This window comes from Exserohilum turcica, assembly GCF_000359705.1.
Source record: "Exserohilum turcica Et28A unplaced genomic scaffold SETTUscaffold_2, whole genome shotgun sequence".
Lineage (NCBI taxonomy): Eukaryota > Fungi > Ascomycota > Dothideomycetes > Pleosporales > Pleosporaceae > Exserohilum > Exserohilum turcicum.
The window spans coordinates 1,923,988-1,936,304 of NW_007360025.1; the positions used below are offsets into that span (position 1 = coordinate 1,923,988).

Here is a 12,317-nt window from a genome sequence, read left to right on the forward strand (position 1 = left end):
GGTAATACATAGGGGCCGACGCGCAATCTAGTCCGTCTTCAACGGGAGCTAAGGTATGAGAAAGTGGGAATCGATCGATCGGCAATTGCCGTCCGTCTCGATCATGACAGGCTGGGGTACTTAGAACGGGCGCAAAGCGCGCTCTCAGCAAAGTCAGAAGCCCATGTGCATTCCGGTAAGTATGCCAGCAACACTGGACAAGTCGCTGAATTTTACCACCAAGGCTCCAGGCAATGCTCTTTGCGAGCAAAAGAAAATCGCTCAATAAACAAGCTGCAGGTTCGGCGGTTCTGTCATCGGTGCGCTGGCCGGAACATCCGCCATGTCCATAACAGGCCCGGGGGATACTTTTGGTGCAGGGGTCAGCCGGCGGAAGCGCTAGCACTTGCATCCGTCAGTCGGGGGAATGAGAGGCCTGTTCAGAGCCTATCGACCAGGAGCTCAAGACGCCGACTGCATGGTAGATTCACCGACGTTGTTGTTTTCTTTTCCGGGACGAATGGCCGCCATGCAAGCCGCAACTGCATCTCCCCCAATGACTGTTTCTTTTGAGCTCTCCGCGGCGGGCGTGGTCGACATTGCTTTTTCTTTGTTCAGCCTCAGCTCTGGCGTCGTGAGGGTATCGGGGGAGGGCCTCGACGTTGAAGATGGCTGCTTTGTTCGTATTCGACGTACTCAGCGGGCGGGCCAGACACTCGGGTTGGCCGGACGCTCGGGTCGGCCGGACGCCTTTGCCAAGCCCCTACCAAAACCACTGCCCCTTTCCGTGTTTCAACACCAACAACACCTGCACCCGTCCAACTGCCATACAGCCTGCCCTTTAGCCTGTGGCACAAGGTGCAACCCTCCCAAAGCGACACGCTGCAGCTATACACAGCGTCTCTTATACAACACTAAGCCATCCATGCGCCCGACAGCCCTTATCAATAGACGACTAGCCTGCATGAGAGAATCTAATCAAGCTCAAGAAGGAAATGCTTGCTAAGCATATACCGGGGCTTATAACACGTCAATTTCCCCCTGGGTCCGCATTCGTACCCGGTGTATCCAATTCCCGGCGCGCGGAGCGGCAATAGGGCCAGGTCGGGGTAAACTTGCCTTGTACGTTCAATATGGGGCGGAGATTAATAGTGGGAGAAAGCTGCCAGGGTTGAACAGGTTTGATGTCGGGCGGGAGGCCAACTGATACATAGCAGACCGCACCAAGGTCCCGTTGCACATGCCTTGTTCAGCTTGTTGAGAACCCTGTGACAATTCAGAATTATCGAGGCCAAGCCGCGGGCACTTGAACTATTGGCCCTTCTGGTAGATCATACCTAAGAAGAAACATTGCTGGGAACCTCTAACAAACCATTGCTGCACTCTCCGCAAAGTCCCGGGGATCATCGTCCCGGAGATCATCATCCGACATCTGCAGCAACCACACGGAAGCAGAGGGTGCACCGAGTAAGTCCATCTGCAGGCGATCCGGGGCCGACGTGTGCTCGTCAGCATTGTGTAATATGCTGCCATGGTGACATTTGCGCGTCGTACGTGTTGCAAGAGGCTGTACAGCAACACAGCCTTCATCCTCATGACTCGATGATTGAACCCGTCACGTCAACAGTCGATCCACTCCACAACTTCCTCCCTCTTCCTCTTCCCCAGTAGCCGCTGGTTGCCCCTAACCTGCTTCCTGCCCACGCCCTTCGATACACCCATTCTCCTTCGCTTCTGCTTGCTCACCTCTACTGCAACCATCTTTCGCAGCCTCACCCTCTTCACCTTCTCAATGCTATCACACAGCTCGGAAAGCCCCTCTATCATATCGTCACCCAGCGCCAGGCTCTTTTCCTTGGCCCTCGCAAACAAGTCGTCGATTTGACGCTGAACATCTTCAATAGTGTCCTCTTTCAATATAGACATGCTAGCCTTGTGTTCCTCCACCTCTTCCACCATCTCCGCCGTCTCTTGTGCTCGCACATCGTACACGTAGTCCTGAAACCCAAGAAGCTTCTTGTCAAGAAGTTGCTCGAAATGTTGCATTTGGTCGGCTTGGTATTGTTGGAATTGCAAGGTGAGGTGGAACCGGAGGTGCGAAAGCAATGTCCCGCCCAGCGATGTCAGCGGTGGCAGTCCTGGACATCTGTCGCCATCACGATCCATGAATTTAGTTGAGGAAGTAGGAGAGCTGGCATTGGACTTGGTTGTGCTGGCGACCGGATTTTGGATGGCGGCCCGGATGGCGGCCGGGAGGGCTTCTTTGAGATACAAAGGTAATTGTTGGCTGACTGCAGCGTTGATGGCCTCAGCCTGATAGTCAACTGGAGATGCGGCTTGCCCAAAAGCTTTTTCCAAAGCATAAGCTGCAGCCGGACTCAAGGGCACCGTCTTCTCAGAATTCGGCGATCCGGTAGGCGATTCAATCAGGAAGCGTTTCGGTGACTGACTTGACTGCTTACAAGAATCATCATAAGGAGGCGGCGCGGAGATAGCGTCAATGGGACCCAAGACCTCCCAGCTTGCCCTCCTCAGCCCTTGTTCAGTGAGTGATCTGGCGATGGGATAGCCGGTCAGACCCCTTGCGACCTTGCTGAAGGCCTTGAACATGCCTTTATGTTCTTTGCGCAGATGCTTAAAATCAAAGACAATGTGAATTGTGGTTGCCTTGGCCAGCTCTACAAAGTGACCGAAAGAAGACTCGGACCCAGGCTGGGGATGAAAAGATAGAGCGCCTGGACACCAGAGAGGACATGGCTGCTCCACGCTTAGCGAGAGAGTTTTGATGTCCCAATGCTTATTGTCCTTGTTTCGCAAGAGCTCATCCAGCTGGGGTCGCTGGACATGGCTGTTACCACTGGTCAGGCTGACGGTGCCTGGCAGCAGCCTGTCCGCATCGTACTGCAAAACAAAATATTGTGTATCATGAGTTGTGGGGATTTTGACTACAAGTAAGACAGTTGCCTGCTTCAAAGCGCCGTCACACCTGAAGACTAGGGAGCATTGGCACGGCGATAGGTTCGGTTCAGATAAGGCGAGCGCCCTGAAATCAAGATTCAAGTTCATCTTATTAGCTATCCAAAAAGTACCGCTAAACTCACCGAATCCCCCTTGCGAAATCTCAGCAAAGAAACAAGTCGATGCTGCGAGCGCGACAAGGGAACCCGCCCACCCAGGCTTTGGAGCAGCCTTGACTCTGTGTGCGCCGTGTCCACCGCCGACACTAGGTACGCGACCCTAGTGCTTGATCGAAAGCCCACCCCGCTGATGGCAGCCGATAGACGCGCAATGCGAAACAGAGTCGCCCACCTTTACCGCCAGCGGCCTTGTGAAGTTCGCAAGGATGATGGGTCTAAGTCAAGCACTCGATACGCGCAACGAGCGGAAGCGGGACAGATGAGCGTTCGGTTTATCGAGCGAATGTGTGTAGGTGTTGCGCAGGTAATGGGGGAGAAGTAGTCGAGAAGTTGAGGTTGAGGTTGAAGGTGGAGGTGAAGTTGAGGAGGCTCCGACGAGCGTGAACGCGCCATCGCGCCATCACGTTGGCTGTCTTGGCACGCTTGGACCAGTGACCGGCAGCTGATTGGTTCAACCCCACCTTTACAATGGTCCGTGCACGGCTTGTGCGCCTTCTTGCTTTGTGTGGTACGGGGCTGGGTGCAGGCACAGGTCTAGACCTTTTAGAAAATGTCCAGCCCCTTCATGACGTATCAATGAAACTTCCGACTCTCGTGGAGGGGACGATGCATCTACTTACGCAACATATCCGAGGATACTAAAACTATAATAACGTGAGGACGCGTAGTATACTAGGAGACCATAATCATTACTACAACCAGGAAATATCCCTTCTTTCATCACCAATGATACCTTTTTTTTACAATGTCCTGCGACCATCCAACGCATAAGGAGGAAGATAGCTCTCCATACTCTACAGCCACATAGTAAATCTCACATGACACGAAAGTGTCATTATACATACTACTACTCATAGAGAGATGGCATATTTCAGCCTCTTGTCGTGTCAACAGTCTGTAATGTCTAAGATTAGTTACATGTTTAATTTCAGCATGAAGATTTTCTTGAGATATCGCCTAGACTGAAAGAACATAGTATGTCACACATGAATAATGGTTTAGCAAGAACAAGAGGGAAAGCGGTCAGGGTATGGATGCGGAAGCAACGCAGGTGACGTCTCATAGGACAGTGACTCTAGGCAATCCCTACCTCAAAGGGCCAGCTACATTTCCACGAGGACTCAGTATTGCATGTCTACGCTTAGTATAGAAAAGCTAGTGTAGACTTCTAAAATTGAGCGCTACAAGTGGTACTAGTCAAGGACCTCAAATACCTAATGAAATTGGAAAGCTAGCCGTGAGATTTTGGATTGTGTTTTTCCCGGGTTGTTACATAATTTGTACAACTAGAAAAGGATATAATACAGATAGATAGACTTTGCTCAACAATCTCACTATTGCGATAGCTAACAGGGACAGCGTGCATTCATAACCCTCTCTTTCTTCTTCCTCTCTTTTCTCCCTCTTTCCTTTGTCTCCCATCCACTGTCGAGCTCCCTGGATGCGCCTCTCTCCACCGGGCCAAGGGACTGATTGTGAAATGCCATCCACACTCGTCCTGCAATCTGAAGATTCTGCTCATTTGGCGAATTTTCGTTGTTGCAGTGATTGGCGCATAATCGGCTGGAGCATAGAACTCGCGCTCTTCATCACCTCGAAGTGCGGGGCTGAGTCATGAGAAGAAGTACTTTGATTCCCGGAGACGTGAAACATCCCAATCGCCTTTCTTTGGGACCGGAGGGAAAGTCAGAGGAATCCAGACCTGGACCGTCACTCTCTCTGCAGCCATGCGAGAAGGTGATTTCTTCTTTGCTGACAGACCGCCGCTCTGGGGATCTTTCGCCAAATCTTCTGCACCCTCCTCAACGAGATCCATGGTTGACTCGGTAGTGGAGATCATCTCCGCTTCTTCAGTCGGGGCCTCGTCCCTAATCTCTGTTTGTCTATCCGCTGATCCTTTCTCTTTTGTTTCACCAAGTAATTGGAGTCGGAACGAGTGAAGTACCTTGGGGTCCTGGTTGGCAAGCCAGATACTAGTCGGCGTCTCCATCTCCTCACCCTTTTTCCTTTCCATGGGATCCTGGCTCTTGAGCAACTGCTGTCGCCGAGCTTCAAGTGCAACTTCTTCGAATGACGCCTCCCCGCGAATTAAACCGACAGTCTTAAGCGTCTTGCCTTCATCCTTCCTCCTTGACGATCTCCATCTGCTGATCTTTCGCGCCACTTCCGACGTGTTGAGAATGTTGGCACGATACATAGCCCCTGCGTAGCGTGCGGAGAATTCTGCGGCAAGACGTTTGATAATGTCCTCAGTGTGCATGCGTACGAACGCGTCACGAAGAATGACATTTAGATTCGGAATGTCAGCGGCATGGGTCCAGAAGCTGTCATGAACAGCGGCAAAATCGAGACCCATTTCACCGGCCTTTAAAGCCGATAGAGTCATGTGTGTAGCATCCAGGGAATGAATAAAGTTTGGAGGAAACGCCTGGAGCTGCTTGCGTTTATCGACCTCATCCTGGATCGATTTCCTTGACACGGTGATGTCTTGGATTTTGGTTCTGATCTTTTGAACGCTGTCTTTCCTGTATGGCTGTACGATGGGCATCTTCAAAGGGGTTGTCCAGATGATACTCGTCTTAAACTTTTCCATATTTTTGTTCAGCTTGTTGATTTGGAGTGCAGTCATCGCCTTGGGTGAGACAAACTTGGAGTCGTATAACGTTTTGGCGGGGTCCATTCCCTCAAACCGAGCCTGAATTCGCTTAATCTGTTCAGCAGATATCGAGGTTGTGATACGATCACCGCACTCGCCCAGCCAGTATTGGATTTCCTGTGCTCCATTGAAGATTTTGCCCAGAGCATCGAAAATCTTCTGGGCAACATACAAAGCGACGAGACCAAGAGATCTGATCTTTTCGGTTGGCTGGAAGTTAGGAAAGAGATTTCGCAGCTCATCTTGCACTTGCTGCTTCGCACCCATGAATGTGACACCGTAGACATTGGTCATGACGGTTCGCTTAACCACCTTTCTGGAAATGTAGCCATTGATAAAATTGGCAACAGGATCTCCTTTGGTGGCATCCTTGACAACCATCTCTTTAACAAGCTCCGCAACGCCTGTATAAATGTCTTGTGGTCTGTCAGAAGGCTCCAAATTGACTTGGCGAGCACCCGCATGGTCTCCTCCCAAGGCTGCGTAATGCTGAAGTCCATTACAGGTTCCGTCTTGATGAACAGGAAACTGCGAAACGAAGCGAGCCGGATCAGGCATGTCCAAAGCGTTCTTCAACTCCATACAACATGCCAAGCACTGCCATGGGTCTTCAGCTTTGGTCCACCATCGCCGACCCTCTAATGGATTGGTTGCAGAGTCGTAGATCTCATCGATGTTGTCCATGGCGAACTGTTCACGCTCTCGTAGGCTAGCCTTGTCAAAGCCGTACAGATTGGCAAGGTGGATCTTGAGCCACTGCAAACCGACTGTTCCGAGCTCTTTGCCATGCGCAAACTTGAGAAGGCCTCTTGCCAGGTCAGAACCAATGTGATTGAGAATAGGTGGTATTGGGTACGCTCGGCCTCTGAAATCGACACTGTGTGGAAAGTATATCTTTTTCTCGTTGACGTAGGCTCGGGCAGTCTCGAGTTGGAAGTTCTGGAAACACCGTTGAGAGTGAAGACCACCAATGATGTTCTCATACTCTTGGAGTGCCTTGCTCCATTTTACGCGTTCCTGGTAGGGTGCGTCTGCAGGAGGCTCGGGTGGACGTTTATGGTTCTTGAGGGCATCATCACCAACCAGAGATCCAATGCTCTCACCAGCGTTCCAGGCACGAGCCATGACATCGAAGACAGGGGCATTGATTTGCCAAGGAACCCGCCCAAGGACGTCGAGTGCGGCCATGACCTTGGACATGTCACCATTTTCTATGGCTAGCTGAGCATATGCTCGCTGAGCGCTGTCACCACCCTTCTGCCGGACGACCTTTTGTGGTACAGTATAATATCCACCCGATTCAAAGCTCGTCCACGGTTTGGGTTCGATGATCATGGGCAGCCTGACAGTCTGAATGCTATGAACAGGTTCTGTGCGCAGTTTGGCCATGATTTCGTGATGAGGCACGATGAAACCGAGTTTCTTGCCTTGGTGGAAGCCGAGCTGGTGATGAAAGGCAGCCATGTTGCGAGACACGGTTTTGCCAGTTCTTGGGTCAGTGGCGGTCACGACAAGGGTTGCGGTCTGGAGCAACTGTTCTATGCACATGGCACCGAGCTTAGTCCTGGAAGAGAGTGGTATGTTGACCTTCTCAAACACAAAAGAGCTTGTTGACGCGCTTTGTGTCGTGGCTTCAGAAGATGGTGCTGAACTCGACTTGGACAGCTGGTTGACCAAGTCCAGACGGGTTTGCTTCCTTTGCTTCTTGAGAAAAGCATCTCGTCGGGTTTGATTTTCACTATTGAGATAATCCTCAATGTCGCTGCCCACGGAAATCGAAAGGGTTGATATCTTAAAAGCAGAATTATCTTCGCCCTTGCCTCTGACTGCCGCCAGCGTTGTGCGAGCAACAGTGATAGCCGCTAATCTCTCAGGTTTGCATCGCTCAAGCCAAACACCGTATGCGTGGGCGTCGTCTCGGGAATTGGCCTTGATAGGCTCGGACATGATTTCCTTCGCATGTTCAATACGCTTCTTGAACAATGGTACCAGGGCTGTGTACCAGCCGTACATCATCGCTTGGATGGGCTTCGTGTTTACGACGCCATGAATGCCAATTTTTTGCATCTGCTCGTCCTCAGCCTTCCATCTTTTCACGGCAGCTTCTATGCCGTCCTTTTCCACCTGCAATTGTCGTGCGTATGCATAGGCTTGGTCCTTTTCTTCTTGCGTCCCGTCCATGTCGTGCGGGTAGGGGACACTCTCGATGTCGTCAAAGATGGAGAGGGCTTGCTTCAGTGAGTCGAGGCCCATACCTTTCTGCTCGACAGGTTTGATACTCTGTGCGGGGTGCGGCACTAGGCCGTGTTCGATGAGGTTTTTGCGGCCCTCGGGTGTGCTGGTGTGGAGATGTTGGACTTGGTCGACTGATGGAGGCTCGTAGAACGACTCGGGCTGCAGGCGAATCAACAGATCCCATTCTTCGTCAGTAAAGTCGGGTGAAGCATTGATGTTGTCGACAAGGTGCTCGCCGTGCTCACGGGCTGTTGCGATGTAGTGTCGGACGGCATTTTCCTCGGCACCATGCTCGAGAAAGTTCATGGCAGCTCGAATGAGAGTGACAAAGGTCTGGGCGTTGGGCTGAATGCCTTTCCGCAGCATCTTGGTGTCGTACCATGTCTGTATCTTTTCCATTGCCGATGCCTTGTCGTCCATGTGACCCAGATCGAGCAGAGTGGAGAGGTAGACATTGTGGGCATCGATGACTTCGGGTGCGTCCGGGTTGTACAGAGTCATCAGTCGTTTGATGATGACAGCGGCACGGTCAACGCGCCCAACGCGCAGGCAGGCATAGAGGTTTTGGTGCAGTTCGACCGGGTCGGTGCCGACACCAGGAACGGATCGAAGCTGCGGCGTAGCAGCCAGCGACTCGTGCACGACAAGCGGATTGGTGGCGTCCCATTGTGGGAGGCGCGAGAGGTCGGGGTTGGAGTGGTGGCGACCAAATGTGTGGGCGAAGGGATTGAAGGGGAGCGACGAGGGCGGCGGCGGCTGCACTTGGGCTGTCGTGGCGAGGGAGCGAGTCTCATGGCGGGCCGACAGCGAAGGCCGCCGCCGCTGTTGTTGCTGTCGGTGCTGCTGCTGGTGCCTCAATGAGGCCGTACTGGACGTTGTTCGCGACAGCGCTGGGCAGAGCCATGGCAGAGTCAGTTTCCGGCCGACTGCTCGTGTGAGCATCTTGCCAATGGTCGTCGCGTCGAGCGTCGATGGGGGAGGGGTATCAAACGAAATGGATGCGAGAAGAAACGATAAAAAAAAAGACACCCCAAAAAATGAGCCCAGGCTGCTATCTGCACACACGAGGCGAACAGGCAGGAGGAAAGAGACAAGGCAGAGACAGCATTCGGTGTGGAATTGGGATTGGGCTTGGTTGCCCGACGAGGATGAAAAGTCTATCTCTCGGTGTGTCTCTCTGTTTCTCTCCATGCACAAAAAAAAAAGTCAAGCCGGGCCCTTGGCGGCGTCATGACCCAAAGCGGCAAAGCGCCAGCCTTTACCAGCCCCACCACCGCCACCGCCGCCACCGCCGCCATCATCCATTTCCCTGCATGTGGCCGACCAGAACGTTTGGTGCACACACTACTTACCACGGCTATCACTGCTACCATCGGCACATGTTGCTACACCTACTGTACTGCCCTGTGCTGGGACGGGCTGACACTCGACTGTCTACTATCCAGTATGCAGCCTAGTGCCTACACGCCAGCAGCTACAACTGCAGTGCGTGTAGCTGCTCTCGCCGTCGTTGACGTCGTCTTGGAAGGAGGAGGCCGCCCATCTATAACCAACAGTTTCTCCAGCTCATCGTCAATCGGCGCGTTGAACATCTCCGCCTCTCGCGTTATATCCTTTTCCCAATCTTCCTCGCTCTCATTGCCAAAGCAAAATAAGTCTCCCGCCTCGCCTGTCACTCTCTTCCTGTGCTTCCCTTTAACCATTCGGCAACCACCAATCTCTTGGCGGAACTCATCTGCAAATGACTGGGCAATGATTGACACGTTGGCTGGATGAATCTTCTGGCCGTCGTACAGCAGTCGTGGCAGGTCGGCAATGTTGGGAAGGTTGCCGTCGAACGGGAGTGCTTCATGTAGAGGCACTGCGCCAGCCACCATGTGCCGCTCTACGGTTGGAGGGGCCCGCCGTGATTCTCCAGTGCGAACAAAAACATCCTCCTTTTCCGGCACTTGCGCTTCCTGGCCGGCAGTAGGCGGTGGTACACGAAACTCCTCTGGAGCCTGGTAAAGCTCGTTGTGTATAGTGACGAAGGCATCAGAAGTCATGGCAGGATACAGCAATGAGTAGCCTCGGGCTCGCATCAACTCGAGCATATACTCGGTCCAAGCCGGTTGCGTCTCTGATACCAGCTTTGCCCGAGATACTGATTTTTTCAAAGCTTGACGCTTGGTGACTCGCTTGCTTAGGAACGAGTGCAATTCGGCCCATTTATCGCCAAAGAACAATGTTGCGTGGCTGTTTGGCGCCTGCCACAAAAATGGTGCGTCCTTGGCATTTGGATACGAGACTTTGTACTGGTCGTTATGCATATCCTTGATGGTTGGAGGTTGCAGCTTCTTCTTGTTGTCCAAATGCGTCAATGGCAGCTCAAGGCTCACGCCCATCAAGCCCCCACTTTCAGGAGCACCAAATATAGAGTACTTGTACTCATACACCATATAGTGGACAAAGTGAAAGTATTGTCGGGCGACCTGCGCCTGTGGGCACAGTAGGAGCACGTGCGACTTACTAGGGTTCGCGGGGTAGAACAGCTCGAGGAAGCGTATGGCGGCGGCCTCCTGGCTGTCATGATGATTCGCGATGCGCCGTCTGATGACCAGTCCGCCTCCCACCGTGTGCTCGTCGCTGTTTGGCGGCCACTTGAAGCTTTCTATGCGCTCTTTCACCGACAGGTCTAGTTCCGCGGGTAGCTCGATCGTGATACGAGGCGGTCTCAGTCCACTGTAATCAGCGTCCTTGATAGACTGGAGTAGCCGCAAAACGCTCGACGAGCCCGGTGGCACCTGAATCAGAATGTCTACAATAGGATCATGCCAGTGCTTAAGCGATGCGGAGTCAAGTCTCGTCACCCATGTCAAGTCTTGCAGTTTATCCTTGGGCACTTGGATAAGAGCCATTTGCAACGCATCAGTCTTGCTTGTCATGCCTCGAACAAAAAAAGCGTTCTCTGACGAAGAGTCGTCGATGATGGCGGCCTGAGGGTGCAGGAAGCTATTGATGTGCGCCATGGCACCTTTTACTGCCGACTCGGCGCGGGCATCAGTGCTATATCTGTTGGCAGGGTGTCAGTTGGCTAGGTTCGGCCATTCAATCAGTGTAGACGTGTCGTGGATATTGGCAAAACCCCTTCAACGGCTGCGCAGGTAAGCGGACGTACTCGGTGTAGTCTGGCCGTGCATCGTGCCATGTAACAGAGCAGGAGGCCGTGTCTATGCCATTGATGTGCAGCAAGTCCTCCAAGGGTATGTTGTCGCGGCCCATGAAAACCGCATGGACATAATTCCGATTCAATTTGGCCATGTCGCACGCCATGGCCAGCAGTGTTGAAGCGCTCTTGAGGCTTGACATGGCAAAGATGATGTTTTGGTTCTTCTTTTCATAGCCGCTCGTCCGTGACGCATCGGATCGCAACGTGCTGGCTAGCCGAAAGTACCGTATCTGGCCGTCGTACGCATGAGGTGCAGCGTCTCCACGCCGTGGCTTCTGTATGCCGGGAGGCGCTCCCGTAGGCTCGTCTTCGTCTACGGTCGGTTTCTCGTACGTAGGTGTGATGGGCCGTCCAAACTGCGATGGATATTGTCGGAGGGCAGACTCGGCGCGGCCGTGTGCGGTACCTTGGAAAAGATAGTAGAGCAAGACCAGGCCGGTTACTGCAAGCAGGATTCGGCGCCTTCGCCAGCGAACTGGCTGGTTCCATATGAGCCAGCCGGGCTTTCGCGCTGGCTTGAACCGGTGATCATCGTCTTTTTTGCCCAGCTCCTCGTCTGTGGGGAGGATTGTCTTTCGGTACATGTTGTTGCGCGTGATGCACGTCCTTGCTACCATTCAACGGCCCGGGTCATGGTGTTGGAAAGGAGAATGGGAGTCGCGCAGCAAAGTTTCGGAAAATGCGCCGGAGCAGACGGGTGTGCCGCGGATGCCCCAATGGCCGCAGGGCAAGCCCAGGCAAAATCTGCTGTTTGTCGCGCACCGGGATATAGGCCACGAGCTAGGAGGCTTCTTGGAGACAACTGAGGCGACTGCAGTGATGCAGTACAGGCGACGTAGGGGCCGAGGCCATTGTGGCCACCGAAGGCGATTGGCATGGCGCGAGCCGTGTCGAGCCAAGCGCATCGCCCATCCCTGCTACCGAACCCGCCGCCGAACACCCTCTTTGCGTGAAGGACACATGACATGGCATGGCAGTAAGCCGTGCATGCATATGTGTGTACTAGCAGCACTTGTATGGACATGGAATTATATAGTAACAACGTATACATACGGGTGTCATGGAAGTATTCATGTAAGCGTGGATGGCAGAGCTCCAGGTC

General features: G+C 53.0%; 3 protein-coding genes across 3 annotated transcripts; all 3 read right to left on the minus strand.

Annotated features, from left to right (window-relative positions):
* Positions 1-1,599: 1,599 nt before the first annotated feature.
* Positions 1,600-3,397, minus strand: SETTUDRAFT_135645 (uncharacterized protein; the record flags this gene model as incomplete). The annotated part of the gene is made up of 1 exon (XM_008027399.1): positions 1,600-3,397. Exon 1 carries the CDS (start codon positions 3,043-3,045, stop codon positions 1,600-1,602), a length of 1,446 nt encoding a protein of 481 aa, XP_008025590.1. The 5' UTR covers positions 3,046-3,397.
* Positions 3,398-4,414: 1,017 nt separating this feature from the next.
* SETTUDRAFT_41527 (uncharacterized protein) lies at positions 4,415-8,949 on the minus strand (the record flags this gene model as incomplete). Its single annotated transcript, XM_008026937.1, has 1 exon — positions 4,415-8,949. One exon carries the CDS (start codon positions 8,947-8,949, stop codon positions 4,729-4,731), a length of 4,221 nt encoding a protein of 1,406 aa, XP_008025128.1. The 3' UTR covers positions 4,415-4,728.
* Positions 8,950-9,467: 518 nt separating this feature from the next.
* Positions 9,468-11,799, minus strand: SETTUDRAFT_89589 (uncharacterized protein; the record flags this gene model as incomplete). The annotated part of the gene is made up of 2 exons (XM_008027400.1): positions 9,468-11,058; positions 11,165-11,799. The coding sequence occupies 2 exons, from the start codon at positions 11,797-11,799 to the stop codon at positions 9,468-9,470; spliced, it is 2,226 nt and encodes a 741-aa protein (XP_008025591.1).
* Positions 11,800-12,317: the final 518 nt, after the last annotated feature.